Source organism: Lontra canadensis, unplaced genomic scaffold (genome assembly GCF_010015895.1).
Source record: "Lontra canadensis isolate GAN:19392208 unplaced genomic scaffold, GSC_riverotter_1.0 scaffold15, whole genome shotgun sequence".
In the NCBI taxonomy this organism is placed as follows: Eukaryota; Metazoa; Chordata; class Mammalia; order Carnivora; family Mustelidae; genus Lontra; species Lontra canadensis.
In genome coordinates this window covers 24,850,399-24,869,620 of record NW_022631009.1, presented here as the reverse complement: position 1 = coordinate 24,869,620, position 19,222 = coordinate 24,850,399, and the positions used below count along the sequence as shown (strand labels likewise).

Sequence of the window (19,222 nt, the reverse complement as noted above, 5' to 3'; positions counted from 1 at the left end):
TGTCTCCTGCCCCAACCTGCTGACCATTCTCACTCAAACTGCCCTGAAGCAACTCTTACACTCAGCCTCTGCTAGTCTGATCTCTTTCTCCCTTGAGCTATAGTTGAAACTGATCTCACACATCTATGTCTAATATTCCTAAGTAGATTGGATTTCCCAAAGACGGGGACTAGGTATTTTACCTTTTTATATTCCTTATGAAAATTCCTTAATGGGTATTTAATAAAAGTGCATTAATTATGGAATACTAATGAATAGTTACATGATGACAGAATTTATTTTTAATGTTTCAACATTGAAGAACACATACAAAAAAATTAAACAACTCAAGTTTAGGTTGTATCAAAACTATGATACATTTTGCAACAAAACATATTATAATTTAAATAATTCTACTAGTTTTCAAAAATTATATTTAATTACTATGTTAACTTTTTTAAAGAGGGGAGCAAGGGAAGGTCATGAAGTAATCTTTCCTTATATAGCAGTACTTTGATTAGTTATATTCTGAAAAAAGAAGGAGACATTTTCTCTTATTCTTTCAAGAAAAGGATCTGCAAGATTTAAATGATCTCCAGAAAAATGTTTCCATTGTTTCAGCTGTGACATGGAGAGAGGTTTCAGAGAGTTGGGCTTCTGATGTGGACCAAGCTGACAATTTCTAGAGGTGGGGAATTTTTCCAGTGAATCACCTGTAGTAAGTAAAACAATGAGAAAATCCTTAGGTCAATCAATACTCTACTATAAACAATACTTTTTTATTTTATCACATAATGAGTTTATATAATTTATTACATTTTGGTCTCTGACTTCAAGGAACTTGTGATCTAGTGAGAGATTCATTAAACAAATAATCATCCAACAGATGTACCGCAGGTCACAATCCCTTATCTAAAACCTTTGGGGCCAGCTATGTTTCTCAATTCAGAATATAATTAGAATAATGTGGGACGGCACCCCATAATCAAATTCATTAATGTTCTGCAGCAAGTCATATGAATAGTCATGAAATGGGTTAATGACTACTGATAAATTCCCATCAATTTAGGTAAGGTTTTTGCCACCAAATAAATCTGTTGCAAATTTATGAAGAAAAGAACAACTTTTGGTCTTTCTAGATTTCAAAATTGAAGACAAGGGACTGTGGAATTGAATTACAAACAGTGGTAAGGGTATGGAATTAAAATACAGGGAACTCAGCACATATCAGAAAAACTGACTTGTTTTATTAATATATGAAAGATTAGAAGGCAAGAACCAGATTGGGAAAGGAGGTAAAGCATTCCAGGAGAAGGACCTGCAAAGGCTACGGTCGAGGAACTGACAGGAGCCCAGTGCAACTAGAGCCCAGAGAGCATAGATGAAGCTCAATAGTAAAGGGTGAGGTGTGTGTTCAAGGGCTGGATAATGCAAAACACTGTGAGCAAATCAAGAATGGCAGAAGCTAGTAGTTATTCAATAATCCATATCTCTTTCCTCCAGGGCACTTAGCCACATTTCCCAGTCTCCCCTACAGTTAGATGCAACCACTGAGTCTGGCCTATGGAATGTGGCTAGACATGCTCTGTGTCACTTCTAGGTCTGGCCTAGAAAAATCCCCCACACCATGTGGTTTTCTACCTTTTCTCTTCTCTTACCTGCTGGCTGCAAGATGCAGGGATCCCAGCAGGGAACTCTAAGGCCTATGGGGATGGTAGGATGGTAGAACCCAAAGAGGAGGAAGCCTGGATCACCAAATCACCTTAGAGAAAGTTGTGCCCTACGTTACTATTATGCGCCCTGCTACATGAGAAATATACTTCTACTGTGGTAGGCCACTGTGCTTTTTGAGTTTCCTATTATAGCACTTAACCCCACCCTAACTAACCACTTTAAAGACTTTAGTCTCTAGTCTTAAGAGCAATGGAAGCTCTTGAAAGGTTTTTTTTTAAACTTTTTACTCATGGGAAATTTCAAATATAAAAGTTAACAAGATAGAAATGTATGTACCCGACCTTCAGGAACTATCAACTAATAGCCAATTTTGTTTTATTTAAACTCTGCTTTCTCTACTTCCATATTATTATTATGAAATAAATATGTAGTATATATCAACTATAAATATTTCACTTTGCATTTCTAAAAGATAAAGACTTCTTTTTAAATTTTATCACACTTTAAAAAACTGTCTTTCCTTAATATCTAAATCCTGCCAATGTACAAAATCATTGAGGTCATAAGAGATGACAACATTACTTTAAGAATCTAGAAGAGAGTAGGATAATACCTTCAAAGTACTAACAAAACAAAAGTAAAAACAAAAAACCCCATTGACTAGAATTGTACACCTAGCAAAGACAGCATTTGAGAGAGAGAAAAAAGCAAATACACTTTGAAAAATCAAAGATTGAGAGTGAACCAGTAGGCCTTTGCTGGAAAAAAAACAACACAAAAAGACAGAAGTGAATCAAAATATGTCATTAATTATAATAAATGTAAACAGACTAAATGTTCTAGTTGAAACATGAGACTGGAAAAAAGAAAGTCCATCTTTATGCTATTAACAAGAGAAATAACTAAAACATAAGGACACAGACATACTTAAGACAAAAGAAGGGCAAAAGATACACCAGATAAATACCATAAAGAAAGCCAGTATAATATACAAACTTAAGATAAATGAAAGCAAAAGGTATTAAGGATAAAGAAATCACTACCTACTAATAAAATAAACCAAAATTTAAAAAATTCACAAAGAAGATAAAAAATATACAGAGCAAATGTTGATTAGCAAGAAATTTTGACAGATCCACTATCATACTGTAAGATTTTAACATATTTCTTTCAATTACAAATATATCTAATAACAAATTAGGTTATTAATAGAAAAATGGGCAAATGATATGAACAGATGCTTCATATAAAGGAAGGCTCTTAAATTTAAGAAAAAATGCTCAACTTCACTCATAGTAAGAGGAAAGCAAATTAAGGCTAGACCAATGCATTATTTTTTTACCATCAGATAGAAAAATTCAAACATTTGATAATGTACTCAACTGACAAAGCTGTGGAGAAATAGTCATTTTAGTCTATTGTTGGTGGGGTACAACCCCCAATGGAGGGCACCCATGATGAGCCCTGGGTATTGTATGTAAGTAATGAATCACTAAATTCTACTCCTGAAACCAGTATTACCCTATATGTTAACTAACTAGAATGTAAATAAAAATTTGATACCAAAAAAAAAATTAAATAAATAAAGGATACAACCCCCAGTGGAGGGCATTTTGGCACTATCTGTTAAAATTACAAATATACACATTCTGTGACCCAACAACACTGTTAATTTACCTTACAGATAAACATATGGAAAAAGATGTATGAATAAAGATATATGCTGACTGGAAAGAACTTAATTAGTATACCTAATTATACCTATAATTATACCTAATTACACCTGTGGGGGACAGGTAAATGAATTATGGTATATAAATACAATGAAGGATTATATAGGAAAAAAAAGAATGAGGAAATTTTCTATAATGATATAGAAAGATCTCAAGATATACTATTAAGTTAAAAAGCTACAGAACTATACCTATTCCCTATGCTACCCTTTACTGGTGGGAAAAGTGGGTAAGAATATATATTTAGAGTTCCTTGCATGAGCATAAAAACATATCTAGAAGGATACACAAAAAACTAATAATGGTTATTGGATAAAAGGGCTAGAAATTAGGCAGATGAGAGTAATGTAGAAGGTTTTTTACCATATACATTTTATAAACAGTTGAACCACTAAATATATTAGCAATTTATAAGCTAAAATTGTAAATTTTTAAATCTGTAAAATAAGAAAAAATTCCTTTGGCATCAGAAAATTTGACTAATATGGCATAACTCTAATCTAAGTAATTGAGAGAATACACATGGTTTTCATGCACAAAAGAAACATTTATGGGGTGCCTGCGTGGCTCAGTCAGTTAGTTAAACATCTCACTCTAGATTTCAGCTTAGGTCATGATCTCAGAGTCGTGAGAGGGCTCCTCACTGAGTGTGGAGTCTGCTTGAGATTCTCTCTCTACTTCTACCCCTGCCCCTTCTTGCCCCCTCACACATTCTCTCTCTCCCTCTCTAAAATAAATAAAATCTTAAAAAAAAAAAAAAAGGAAAGAAAGAAAGAAACATTTACAAACTGACCATATACCATGTCTCTATAGTTACCATATTTCTGACTACTCTGCAGTAGCTAGAACACAATAACAAAAACTAAAACACATTTAAAACATACTTTTAATGCGTGAGTCAAAGAAGAGATCATAATGGAAAATAGAAAACACTTAGAACTGCATATCAGAGTAATGAGATTCAACTTAGAGGAAAATGTACAGCCTTAAATACCCATTGTAGAAAAGAAGACTGAAAATCATCAAGCTAAACACTCAAGTTGAACAATAAGAAAAAGGACATTAGAGTAAATACAAGGAAAATGAAAAGAAAATAAGAGCAGAGATTATTAAAATAGAAAAAGCATATGAATCAAATGTTGACTTATATAAAATAAAAATTCTTTCACCTCAGTCTACCTTCTTAAACCATTTTTCTTTTAAGATTTTATTTATTTATCTGAGAGAGACAGAGAGAGAAAGCATGGGCAAAGAAGGAGAAGCAGACCCCCTGCTGAGCAGGAAGCCCGCCACAGAGCTAGATCCCAGGACCATAGGATCATGATCTGAGCCGAAGACAGATGCTTAACCCACTGAGCCACCCAGGCGCCCCCTTCTTAAACCTTTTCAATGCAATTTACCAAGTGACTTTCAGGTACTAGTCACTACTTGCTCAAGTCCTACTCCCAATCCAGTTCCTATCTGAACAGTGTCAACTCTGGAGGGTTGGTGATCTCCGCCTCACTTGAGCAGCACTAGGAGTTTCTCAAGTAATGAGAAGTTCCATGCTAACTGCCTCAGAAAGGATGACCCCATTACGAATGAGTTCTACACAAAATTAACACACAGTAGGATTTTGTCAGGTGAAAGAGAAATAAGGATTAAAAACATTTTTGTTAATTCCAAAGTCATTATTCCAGGTTTTAAAAGATTCTCCTAAACAAGTTAAATTGTTTAAAACTAATTGAGAAGCAGCTAAATTGAGATAAATAATAAGGTTCTACTTAATATTTTCTCAAATACCCATCTGGCAGTAGGGTGCCTGGGTGGTTCAGTTGGTTAAGCAATAGCCTTCAGTTCAGGTTATGATCTTGAGTCAGAGGATCAAGTTCCCACATCAGGCTCCAAGCTCAGCAGGAAGTCTGCTCCTCCCTCGGACTCTCCCCACCGCCCATGCTTTCTGTCTCTCTCAAATAAATAAATAATTTTTTTTTCAAATAAATAAAATCTTAAAAAAAAAAAAAAAATACCCATCTGACAAGTACCCTATGACATGAGGAAAAAAAGAAAACTAACAAATGCCAATGGTAAATATTTTAGTTACTCTGTATTTAAATGTTTTCAAATGCCAAAGAGAAAGAAATTAACTTCACCATCATAACACAATTAAAATACAACTAACCTGTGCCATCTTTGTCTCCTATACATTCACAGTCAAGCAGGTCATGAGTAACACAATGTGAACTTTCATGTAAGGTGAACAAATTTTTTAGCTCCTCTACTGAAAACTGGATATGTTCAGATGTCTTGGTTAGGTCTACGACTGCCCCAGAAAGATCCTGCTTGCTGATCTGTCTTTGATAAATCTTTTCTTCTATTGTACCTAAAGAGAAAACATTGATTCTATTTCCTTCAGATCTTTAAGTCTGTTATTTTTGTAGGGTAAAACATGTTAGCATACTAGTTAATTAATAACAATATTCCTGATCTCAAAGCACAAAGCACAAATTTTTGTTTGATTATTCAAAGAGACTACATTTTTTTCCCACACTGAAGGGTTATTACCTGTGGTTAGGAGTCTGTAAATATGTACAGGATGTTTCTGACCATCTCTCCATACTCTAGACATCGCCTGTAGAAAATAAATGAGAATTCAGAGAATACAGTAGGAACCAATAACCCTGTTCACATAAGCAATATGTATTAAGACACCTAAGATTAGGAATTCTAGATCTTACTTAAAGCTTCAGAAAACAAAGCCCAGCATACCCAAGCATTCCCCACCTCACATTTTTCTCCTGGGATAAAGAAAGGGATGGGTAAACACACACTGTCATAAAATAGTTGCAGGGTGTCTCACACAACAGTGAGAGCATCTAGCTGCATCAAAGACTAGGACAGCAAGTTTGGACAGCAAGAATGCAAAGAACCAAGTACAGCGTGGACGTGGAGGGTTTCTTCCCAGTCCAAGTAGTTACTGACTTAATCCTAAGGAATCCCTAGGATACCTAATCAATTCAGGCTATAGGTAGATTCCTGTGGTTTCACAATTTATTAGTGATAGTGTAGAGAGCTAGTGTTCAAACCCCACACACTCTAAAGACAAGTCTCACCTTCCACCAGCTTATTTCACCACCACCAGTTTATCCTGGGGATAAACTCTAAGCCCCTGTGATATCCTGCCTGATAAGAGCACCTTAGTTTAACTGAGGCCTTGGGCCACAGAAGATAGTTTCTGCTAACAATGTGACTGAGGTGGGGACCTTGGGACAATTTGACCTGTGGAGGTGGAGACTGAGCAACTTAGTCAGTCACACTGGTACTCCAACCTCCAACAAAATCTCTGGACACCAAGACTTGAGCAAAATTCTCTGGATGGCAGTACTTCAACAGGTGTTGTCACTCATGGATGCTGGCAGAATTAAGTATTATCCATACAATGTCAGTGGATGAGGACAACTGGAAGCTTGTGCCTCGTGTGTCCTGAAATCCCCATGTGCCTTTTACCTTTACTGATTTTAGACTGTATCCTTTCACTGTAATAAACAATAACTATGAGGATAGCTGTTTTTCTTGGTTCTATGAGTCTTTCTAGTAATCACTAGTTTGTCTTCAGGTTCCCCAACACAGATACCAAATGAGGTGCAAATCCATAGGTAGAAATCTGAAGGTACATGCCGATGGACTGTATTCTAAAGAAAACCAAAAGCTCCTTCTAAAATATTTTCCTCCATAAGCTAGCTTAATATCTTTACTATACCCTGCACAAACACTGATAATAGCATCTACAACACATTATTGTCTTTCCCTAGTAGTCATGGGCATCCCAAAGGCCCAACTTTGCAGTGAAGTACAGACCAGAGATACACAAGTTTGGGTCTGAATCCTGGCCCTGCCTCTCATAAGCTATGTGGCTCAGAACAAGCTTCCATCTCTTTATCTGTAAACTAGGGCTAATAATATCCACACTTGCAGACTATGGTGAAGATTAAATAGATGTAAAGCATTTAGCAGAGTGCCTAAAAGAAAGTAAGGCCCTACCACGCAGCAGTTATCACCATCGGCTTCATACCTCATAATCCCCAGCAGGAACAGGATGCCCAGTTTGCTTTCTATACTGTTTCTCTAATGCACAAATAGTCATACCTGGATATCAATGGCTGGATTCCAATCAATGTCATAGAGAATTAAGTGAGATCCTCCAATGAGGTTAAGTCCCACACCACCAGCTTTGGAACTTAACAAAAAAATAAAATCAGAAGAGTATTTACTATTAAAGCCATCAACAATTTTCTGTCTTTCAAAGACTGGTGTTTGTCCATCAAGCCTCGTATAAGTATATCCATGACGCTTGCATACTTCTTGTAGAATATTCAAGGTTTGTGTATAGTTGGATACCAACACCACCCTGGAAATCAAAAAGAAAGAGTCTTTATATACAGTTTTAAAGCAATATTAGATTTTTTAACTGAAGGAAAATACTACAGTGATACTATCAGTGATATTTATAAAACATGCAGCAATGACCTTGTATAATTAAAACACAGGTTCTCCTTCAAATTCAATTTTTATATCAACATCTAAGAGACTTCCAGCTTTAAAATATGGAATAAAGCCCTTTCTGCTTTCTTCATCTCTCTGAAGCCACCCTAAAAACAACAAAATGAGAAAGAGAAATAACTGGGTCTTTGATAAAACAAGGAGATATTTATATGTGAAAATAGAGAGAAATGGAATAGTGACCTGCTTAGGGAGTATAGAGAATGTAAAACCCAAAGAAGGAGATTCTAATTAAAAAAAAAAGTGCAAGTTTATTCACGTCGGAGAATCTTAAGACACCTCAGGAGGAAGGAGTTTAGACTACAGCTATTATAAGAGCACTGGAACCCACCCACTACTCCCATGTAACCAACTAACTATTCTTTCTCATCTAGTGTGTTTATTCTCTGAAGTAAGAAACCAAAGAAAACTGAGACCAGGGGACTCTAGAAGGAAAGGATATAGTAACAAATCAAAATGAAGATTGCAGTTCCGTTTTACTGCCAACTCCCAGAATACCTATAGCATTGACATCCCTCTCACATCCCACCCCCAAAAAGATGGTACTGGAAGATTCATCTCTGGGATGATTTAAATGACCACAGAGAAAAGGTCCAGCCAGCTCACCGCCTAATTACCCAGGAAGGACCACCAATCAACCACCCCTGCCCCAATACACAGAGTGTTCAATTAATGTTTTACTGCATCACTCTTAAATATGAATGAACACCAAGGACCAACAACTATTTGAGGTGTGGCTCCAAGATGAAAAATAGAAACCAAAAGAAATAAACAGAAAAGAAGAAACCTGTATAAAACAGAGCAATGGAGGAAAGAGGAGACAACTTTAAGAAAATAATTAATATCCTCCAGTAAGAAAAGGCATTCACAGGAAGAGGAGGCAATAAAAAAGAACAATCAAGAATAAGAAAATATCTTAGAAACTTTAAATGACAACCAAAATAAAAATTTAACAGGAGAGTTGGAACACAGTAAAAAGAGATGATGCCAGGCAAAAGATGAAAAAATTAAAAAGTGATGGAGCACATGGGTGGCTCAGTCAGTAACGTATCTGTCTTTGGCTCAGGTCGTGAATTCAGAGTCCTGACACTGAGCCCCCAATGGGCTCCCTGTTCAGCAAGGAGTCTGTTTCTCCCTCTTCCTCTGTGCCTCTGCCCTGCTCGTGCTCTCTTTTTAATAAGTAAATAAAATCTTAAAAAAAAAAAGTGATATCCATTAGGAGAAAAAAGATAAAAGAATTAGAGAATCAGTTAATGAGGTTCAATACCTGACAAAAATTCCAAAGAAAACAAAAGAAATTGTTTTGAGAGAAAGAAAATATTTCCTAGACATGAAGTCTTCAGATTGAAAGGACCTACTAAAGTACCCAGCTCAATAAATGAAAAAATGATCCATATTAAGGCACATCAAGATTGTAACTCAAAGCACGAGAAATGAAAAAGAAGCTGCTAGAGCTTTCATGAAGAAAATACAAGTTGTGGTGGTTCCATGGTGTAATGATTAGCACTCTGGACTTTGAAAATACAAGTCACATGCAAAGAATGAAAATCAGAAAGGCATCATACTTCTCAACTTGGAAAGCTAGAAGATATGTAAAGTACTCCCTTCAAAATTCTAAGAGAAGACTATTTCACTTTAGAATTTTACAACTACATGAAGTTGTCAGTCAAGTACTAAGTTTCAGACACACAGGAAGTAAAAATGATTTACCTTCCATCTCTTCTTTCTTAGGAAGCTACTACAGTGAAACCCAGGAAACAGCACTGAGCTGTCAACACACTGGGCGAGCTGGCCGTTGTACTGAGAAACTGGAGGCAGAGGGAGAGAGGAACTGGGGACTTCTGCTTTATTAGGAGCCTTTTAACATCTCAAAAAATAAAATTTTAAACCATAAAATAATATAAAAAGTAAAACTAGTATTTATTACAATAACTGAAGTTCAATAATTAAGCAAAAAAAATAATAAAGTCAAGAATATTTCCTCTACATATATACATTATTAGCAGTAGAAATCTAAAAAATAAAGCAAATTTTAAAGTTAAAATTTTTTAAATGATCTATGTTAAGAAGGAATGGATAATCCAACATTTTCGATTTGTATTTCTGTACCAGTTACTTTTTGCTATATAACAAACCATCCCAAAATTCAGTGTCTTCAAATAAAAACCATTTCTTTTATATTTAGCTCAAAAACTGTAGTATTAAAAAGAACACCCACCCCAAAACAGCATCACTTAGGTCAAGACCTGGAGTCAGAAACCAAGACTTAATAACTAACCTAATTGCAGTTGCAAGTCCCTCAGGACTGTAACCTTCAACCAGTCTACACGGAATTTTCTGGTCTATACTAGGAAATTTACTGATAGATCCCTTCCTCTACCCTTGGGATGGCAACCCTGCTTAAATAATGCATTCCTTGCTAATAAATTCCTTCCCACCCTCCTTTCTGCCTTCAAAACCTTTTCGTTAGTTAAGCTCAGCAGAGCTCTTCTCTACTTTCTTGCTAGATGGGATGCTGCCTGATTCATGAATAAAAGTCAATTAGATCTTCAAACTTACTTGTTTGAATTTTGTTTTTTTGGGTGGCTCAGTCAGTTGAGTGTCTGACTCTTGATCTCAGCTCAGGTCTTGATCTCAGGGTCATGAGTTCAAGCCCCATACTAGGTTCCACCCTGCACATGGAGCCTATTTTTAAAAAATAAATAAATAATAACAGGAGTTGGGCAATTTAGGCTGGACACAGCTAACAGGTTCCTCTGCTAGTTGTGGCTAGGCTGACTCAAGAATCTGCAGTGAGCTGCCTGGTCAACTGGGGACCGGCTGACCTCCTCACCATGCTAGCCAAGGCTTAGTCACATGGTGACAGAAATGCTCCAGGAACCCAAGGGAAGATGAGCCCCAGTGCACAAAATCTCTGCAAGTTCCTTTTTGTGCTACATTTGCCAACATTGCATGGTCCAATGCAAATCATATGGCTGAGCTCAGAGTCACAGTGGGAAATCACTCAAAATTATCTAGCAAAGGAACATGGATACATGGAGGAGAACTTAACCATTTTTGCAATCTACCACAATTCCTATACTATTATTTCAATCATTTTTTCTTCTTCTTCTTCTTTCTCTTCTATTACTGTTACAGAAAGCAGTTAGTTAGGCTTTAACAGGCTTTTTAGGTGCCTGGAGGCCAGCAAAGGTTGGGGGAACCGAGTGGGCGGGGAGCGGTCAAGACTTGTTACCAGGAAAGCTAGTAACCTAGCAACATTCCACAAACAAAGCCACAAGAAGCCAGATCAAACGAGACAGGCCAAGACGAAGGTCTGAGAACCTGACAGGTAAGGGAGAAAAGGTGGGAAATCCTGCTCCCAAAGAAATCCCCTCTCCAAATAATAAATGCTCTACCCCTCAGATGACAATTGTCAATAAAAGACAGAAATCCAAACTTCTCCCTTGAGTTCACCCACTTTAACATCTCCAGAGTGAACTCTCACTTTAAAAACTCTTTACTTATATTGCTTAACCACTGTATCTAGACTGTCCCAAATTCTTTTACTGTGACAAGACTGAGAGCCTCTGGTAATGTCCCAGGGTGGGCAAGATGGAGGCTTTAGGGCCTGAAAGTTTTCCCAGTTCACCTGGCAACAGCACACGGATGAATAACACTATCTAAACATAGTTTTTTCCGATACAACTTCACTAAACAGAAAAAAAATCTGGCTTAATATTTTCCCCCAAGTTCTTACAAGGTTAGATGTAGATGGACAGGAGAGGTGACTGTCTTGGTAAAGAATTTCAGACAACCCTCTTTTAGAGGTCTAGAGCACCCCCTGACACACGCATACACATACACACACACACACACACACACAAGTACATACCACTTTGAAACAAGGCTATTATTTTTATGTTCATGAGACTGTCCCCTAAAGCAGTTGAAATCTGTAGCCAAGGCAGTCAGGTAGAGTGCAAGGGGCCCCCAGCACGAGTCTCCCTCCAAGTGATGCATGGAGGCTACAATGCAGCATTAACTCTGGCTAGCCAAGCCTTGAAGCCAGGTGCATGAAGGCAACAACCAGAAGGGAAAATAAATGTTTTTATAGTTGAAGTTTCCTCTTCAAAAATTCCATAGGGGCACCTGGGTGGCTCAGTGGGTTAAGCCTCTGCCTTCGGCTCAGGTCATGGTCTCAGGGTCCTGGGATCGAGCCCCACATGGGGCTCTCTGCTCAGCAAGGAGCCTGCTTCTCCCTCTCCCTCTGCCTGCCTCTCTGTCTACTTGTGATCTCTCTCTCTCTGTGTCAAATAAATAAATAAAATCTTTAAAAAATTAAAAAATTAAAATCCCATAAAACTTGGTAGACAAGTCAAGAGTTCTCAGATATGCCTCCACTGAGTTCTAATACATCTTAACTTGCACAAAAACACTGTATGTGCTAGAAGAGTTCTTCCTGAAGACCTAAAATGTAACTGTTTGGTTCAAGTTAATGGTAACACAGCAGTTATAGCAAAGACTTAATACTACCCCTGAAACCAAACACTGTTACTTTTAGCTACATATCTTTAAAGGCTTAGAATGTTTGTGCATAGGCAGCCCAGCCCTGGAAAGCCTGGTCTCTACACCCAATTAGCCATAACTCACCACCTGAAAAGCAACTCAATTAGAAAATGGCAAAGGACTTGACTCAACATTTCTCCAGTGGAAATATACAAACGGCCAGCAAATAGTTGAAAAGATGCCCAACATCACTCATCACCAGGAAAATGGAAATTCAAACCACAGTGAGATACCATCTCACATCCATTAGGATGGCTGTTACCAAAAAAAAACAAAAAAAAAAACAGAAGATCATAATGTTTGTGAAAATGTGGAGAAATTAGAGACCTTGTGCACCGTTGGAGGGAATGTAAAATGGTATAGCTGCAATGAAAAGCAGTATGGTGGTTCCTCAAGAAATTTAATTTTTTTTAAAGATTTTATTTATTTAGGGCACCTGGGTGGCTCAGTGGTTAAAGCCTCTGCCTTCGGCTCAGGTCATGATCCCAGAGTCCTGGGATCGAGTCCCGCATCGGGCTCTCTGCTCAGCAGGGAGCCTGCCTCCTCCTCTTCTCTCTCTCTCTGCCTGCCTCTCTGCTTACTTGTGATCTGTCTGTGAAATAAACAAATAAAAATCTTAAAAAAAAAAAGATTTTATTTATTTATTTGAGAGAGAGAGAGCGAGCATGAGAAAGGAGAGGATGAGAGGGAGAAGCAGACTCCCTGCAGAGCATGGAGCCCGATGCGGGACTCGATCCCAGGACTCCAGGACCATGACCTGAGCCGAAGGCAGTCACTTAAACAACTGAGCCATTCAGGCGCCTCCTCAAGAAATTTTAAAAAGAATTGCCAAATAACCCAACAATTCCACTTTGGGTATATATTGAAAAGAACTGAAAGCAGGGTCCTTTTTTTTTTTTCTTAAGTAAGCTCTATGCCCAGCATAGACCCCAGCACAGGGCTCAAACTCATGACCCTTAGATCAAGACCTGAGCTAAGATCAAGAGATGGACGCTTAACCAACTGAGCCATCCACGTGCCCCCAAAAGCCAGGTCTTGAGAGATATTTGTACACCCATGTTCACAACAGCATTATTCACAATAGCTGAAAGGTAGAAGCAACCCAAGCACCCATTAACAGATGAATGGATAAACAAAATGTGGAAAAGACATACAATGGGCTATTATACAGCCTTTAAAAGGAAAGAAAATCTGATGCGTGCTGCAACCTGGATGAAGCTCGGGGATGTTAACCTAAGTGAAATAATCCAGTCACGAAAGACAATATACTGTAGGACTCCATTTTTATGAGATACCTGGAATAGTCAATTTTAAAGAGACAGAAAGTAGAAGGGTGACTGCCAGGAGCTGAGGGGGAGGCAGGACTGGTGGGGGGTTGTTAGATACTAGATAGTTTGTTTTGCAAGATGAAAGAGTTCTGGGGATTGGTTGCACAACAACGTGAATGAACCTACCACGACTGAACAATACACTTAGAAATAGTTAAGATGGTAAATTTACGTTGTGTGTATCTTACCACAATTGTAAAAAGGGCATTGGGGAGGGGGACTGTGGATCTCTTCAGATAATATAAAGCAACAGAACACCCATCCTATGTCACTGATGGAAGTGCCTCAGCTTCTCCCATGGGACAAAGCAGGACATGGTTTCCGTAGGGACCCACAAGCAATCAAAATGACCCTGTCCCTGGGGCGCCTGGGTGGCTCAGTGGGTTAAAGCCTCTACCTTCGGCTCAGGTCATGATCCCAGGGTCCTGGGATCAAGCCCCACATCGGGCTCTCTGCTCAGCAGGGAGCCTTCTTCCTTCTCTCTCTCTCTCTCTCTCTGCCTACTTGTGATCTCTGTCTGTCAAATAAATTTTTTTTAAAGATTTTATTTATTTATTTGACAGACAGAAATCACAAGTAGGCAGAGAGGCAGGCAGAGTGGGGGAGGGGGGAAGGAAGGCAGGCTTCCTACTGAGCAGAGAGCCCGATGCGGGGCTCGATCCCATGACCCTGAGATCATGACCTGAGCCGAAGGCAGAGGCTTTAACCCACTGAGCCACCCAGGAGCCCTGTCAAATAAATTTTTTAAAAATCTTAAAAAAAAAAAAATTGACCCTATCCCAACTCTACCTCTAAATTATGCTTTTCCTCATCATTCCTTTCTCCCCACCACAAGAAGGAAACCTTCCAACATTTCAAGGATAAATTTTCACACATATTGTCTTATCTCTTCTCGTTCCCTCTAAAACTGTTCACTCATTATTCCTTGTCCAATGACCATCACCTATCCCCTCCTCCTCAGAAGAGGAAAAAAAGATCCAATTTTTAAAAAATGCAAATAGTTAGGTCTGAGTAAAAGTTTACACTCACAAATTCAAACTAGATCAAAATCTGCACATATTTCTTTACGATTTATTTATTTGAGAGAGAGAGAGAGAGAGAGAGTAAGCAGGGGGAGGGACTGAGGGAGAGAAAGAAAGAATCCTCAAACAGACTCCATGCTGAGTGTGGAGCCCAACTCGGGACTCAATCCTCGGACCCTGAGATCATGACCCAAGCCAAAATCAAGAGCTTGTTGCTTAATCAAATGACAACCCACATGTCCCCACAATCTGCATATATTCACATATGAAATATCTAATAAAACATTTTAATTAAGTGTATTAAACACTTCACAGAAAGTTTCCTTAATTCCTTCATTGTTATGAAAAATAAACCATCCATATCCACAATTCAAACGGTATTATATATGCTCTGAAGAGGTTATGCAAGATCCATTAACAATTAAATGTAATTACTATTTTGTAATCTTTTCTATGTATTTTTGCCTTAATTCACAAACATGGTTTGATACAAAGACAGATAAGACACAGTCCCTGTACTATAAGTACTGATAGATAAGAAAACTAATGATCATAATACAATGTGAGAAGAGCTCTATAAGAGGTGGTTACAGGATACAAAGGCGGTACAGAAGAGGGACATCTGGGACGCCTGGGGGGCTGAGTGGGTTAAGCCTCTGCCTTCAGCTCAGGTCATGATCCCAGGGTCCTGGGATCAAGTCCCACATTAGGCTCCTTACTTGGCAGGGAGCCTGCTTCTCTCTCCACTTCTGCCTGGTTGTGTGCTCGCTCTCTCTCTCTCACAAATAAATAAAAATCTTGGAAAAAAGAAAAAAAAAGAAGAAGAGTGACATCTAACTCAGTCTGAGGCCAGGGTCTTCCAAAAGGAGAAAGCATCTGAGCTAAGTCTTAATGAAGAGAAAAAGCTGGCCAGATGAATGAGAAGTGAAGGTCATGGAGGTATAGGCATCTGCAACAAGTAAAAGCAGACTGTGAAAACCAGAGCCAGTGATGGACCTGTAGGTAGTGTGGTATGACTGAACCACATGGTAAGTGTGAAGGAGTGGTGGGAGATGAGACCAGAAAATAAGGCATTAGCCAGATCGTGAAAAGTCTTGCCAAATGTGCTGAAGATTTTAGAAATTCCTGGAAGACAATCCGGAGTCTTTGAAGGATTTTTAAGAAAGTGATACGTTCACATTTGTATCTTAGAAATGTAATTTAGGGCAATGTTGATATGTAATAAGGTTGAAAGAGGAAAGTAATTTAGAAAATACCATCATAACCCAAATCATTATTTACAAGAGTCAGAACAAAAGCCTTGGTACCAGAAAAGAGGTGGAGTCCACGATTAAGAAATGACAACCAGGGGCGCCTGGGTGGCTTAATGGGTTAAGCCTCTGCCTTCGGCTCAGGTCATGATCCCGGGGTCCTGGGATCGAGCCACACATAAGGCTCTCTGCTCAGTGAGGAGCCTGCTTCCTCCTCTCTCTCTGTCTGCCTCTCTGCCCCCTTGTGATCTCTGTCAAATCAATAAATAAAATCTTTAAGAAAAAAAAAAGAAATAACAATCAATAGAATCTAGTGACTAACAATGTTGGGTAAGTGAAGGAGAAAAGTGAGTCTAGAAAAACTAGATTTCTGCATGGATTTTGCTGCCGTTCATCAAGCCAAGGAATGATGGAAAAGGATCAGGTTTCCAATGGCAAATAATGATGCTGGAGATAGCTGTAGCTTAAAGTCTGATATGACATCAAGAGAGATTTGGATGTCCACTGAACAGTAAGAAATGAGGACTTGGGAACAAGAAGGCAGGGCTGGACAAGAGATACAGACTTGGGGTCAAATACTGTATGTCTGAGAGTTGAAATGATGGGGAACAGAAGTAACCAAGAAAGGGTGTTTGAAGCAAGAACAAGGCTACAGAGAAACCCCAAAGAAGGGTAATCATTTGAAGGCCAGAAAAAAAGAAAGGATTCTGAAAGAGACTAAGGAAAAAATTAGGTGTTTAAATATCAAAAGACATCTCTGGGTTTTTGTGAATATTATGTATTTACTTTAGATTTAGTTTTTCTTAAATAAAGACCATGACCCCAAAGGAGGGAAGAGAGGAAGGAAGGTCATAGCCTGAGCCAAAATTCCATGAGCATTTACAAGCAAGTTTATTAAATTGACCTCTTACTTTTCAGTAGGACGAAGTTCATGGATAACCGCTAAGAGCTTCAACAGCACCTGTAGTTTTCCAGACTCTTCCTCGGTAAACATGAGAGGGTTGTAATCAGTAGGGAACACATCTACCAAGCCTTCATAGAGACTCCTTTCTTCATTTCCATCCCAAGTTGAGCTAAATTCTTTCTCCTATTCAAAAGGATAACTGTTAACACTGGTTCACCTTTGTTAATTAGGAGGGGGAAAATGCTAAAATTATGGGGTTGAAAGTAAAGATGAATAGCTACCTGAGAAGACCAACCTAGCTATTATGTACATCTTTAGAGCTTACTGATTTGGTCATTTTTTGAAAAAGGTAACGTGCATCCCACTGAGTTAATTACAGAGCAACCCTGATGCAGTCCACTAGTGCGGATGATCTTCATCCTACAAGGGCAGCGTTACTGCCCATGTGTTCCTTGGGAAGAGGAGAAGGGAGAGCAGAGAAATAAAAAAGAGAGGAAAATGGGGTCCAAACAGTGATATAACATTGGTTCTCTCCAAAACCCTGAGATTTCTCATCACTGGTACTTCTTTTTCTCTCTCCTCTCCTTCCCTCTGTTATTTTTCTTTCCGACATTTGTGAGCATCTCACAGCACCTCCTGGGTTATATTCAGAATCCAGCATAAGAGTTTACTCAATCTTAACAATTTCTTCTGCACAAAGGAATAATTCTGCCTAAGTTAACAGAGATATATAATCATGTAATCTTACCTATACTATTTTTGTTTATATTACCAGCAGTTTTTAGAATAATTTTATTCCAAAGTGCTTACGGTTATCAGTATCTCTGAAGTTCCTCCTCCAAAAGTACCTAGCTAACATGTGAATACTTAACCAGAAATACACTTACTAATAACTACATCACTTTTCATTTATTTTTTTAAAAGATTTTATTTATTTATTTATTTATTTGACAGAGAGAGACCTAGCAAGAGAGGGAACACAAGCAGGGGGACTAGGAGAGGGAAACCAGTCTTCCCGCTGAGCAGGGAGCCCAGGACGCCGGGATCATGATCTGAGCGGAAGGCCAATGCTTATCGACTTAGCCATCCAGGTGCCCCTACAGCACTTTTTAGATTAAATTTCTGAGACTGGCTGGTCTCCTCACTTTCTTCCACACTTACTGGATTCATCACTGTTTTTAAAACTTTGTTCAACCTACTCCACCTGTCAGGAATGCTTCCTCATTTTCCTGTCCAATTATCTCAATCCTGTAAACACTTAAGGATCCATTGCAAATCCTACCTTATTATTTACAGCCCTTTTTGGGGGAAAGTGGCAGACATTTACTCTTAAACTTTATGGTTACAAAGTACACTTTGGCTTTGACCCTATTTGGGAAGTCATATGCTTTATTATACTTCCCTTGTTTTCATGTGTACTGTATTCCGTCTTTAATAATTCCAGGAACAGGGGTGCCTGGGAGGCTCAGTCAATTAAGCATCGGACTCCAGATTTTGGCTCAGGTCATGATCTCAGGGTCCTGGGACCAAGCCCCACCTCAGGCTCCACATTCAGCAGGGAATCTTCTTAGATTCTCTCTCTCACTTTACCCCTTCCCCCAGAGCCCCACCCACCACCCACCATCCACCACCACCCGGCTCACATGCAGGCTCTTTCTTTCAAATAAGTAAATCAATCTTTAAAACAATAATAATAATTCCAGGAACATCTTAAGGGCAGTGAATCCTCTAGTGTAAGATGCTGGGCACAAAGTACTAATTTTAATTTGGCTTATTCCCAAAATATAGTAATAGTTGGGTAAAGTCACTTGATTGAAAATACCTGGAGCCCTAAAATATTAATATTACTGGGATGTACAAGGGGAAAGAGACAGTTGCTGGCTGCTTCGGATTAGGTCTGCTAAAATGTCGATATCTTGGAGAGATCATCAAAGGACCACAGACAGACTCAGGATCTAGTGCACAACTTTTCATGTTCAGAAACTGAACATGCTTAAGCTCTAGGCAAATGAGCCATACTCATCAAATTAAGAGACTAAGAATATAAATTTATTGACCTTCAAAGGAGACCTGCCTATTTAAACCAATTGGTCATATGCATTCATATGCATTCTGTCATATGAAACCACAAGGCAAACCAAATCATTAACAGAAAGTTGTCTTGTGAATATTAAACTGAAATACAAGGAAGATGGTGATCTTATGGCACAAGTTGTTAACCAGGAACACATAACCAGAATCCCTT

General features: G+C 38.5%; 1 protein-coding gene across 1 annotated transcript in view; it reads right to left on the bottom strand.

Moving 5' to 3' along the window:
* Positions 1-284: 284 nt before the first annotated feature.
* The window catches only part of RAD54B (RAD54 homolog B), a 93,266-nt gene continuing 74,328 nt past the window's right edge, over positions 285-19,222 (bottom strand). The window contains exons 10-14 of the mRNA XM_032858696.1: positions 16,985-17,160; positions 7,512-7,773; positions 5,931-5,997; positions 5,548-5,748; positions 285-692 (exon numbers count right to left, since the gene is read on the bottom strand). Coding sequence (XP_032714587.1) covers positions 478-692; positions 5,548-5,748; positions 5,931-5,997; positions 7,512-7,773; positions 16,985-17,160 — 921 coding nt within the window. The 3' untranslated portion in view covers positions 285-477. The remainder of the gene's footprint in view (positions 693-5,547; positions 5,749-5,930; positions 5,998-7,511; positions 7,774-16,984; positions 17,161-19,222) is intronic.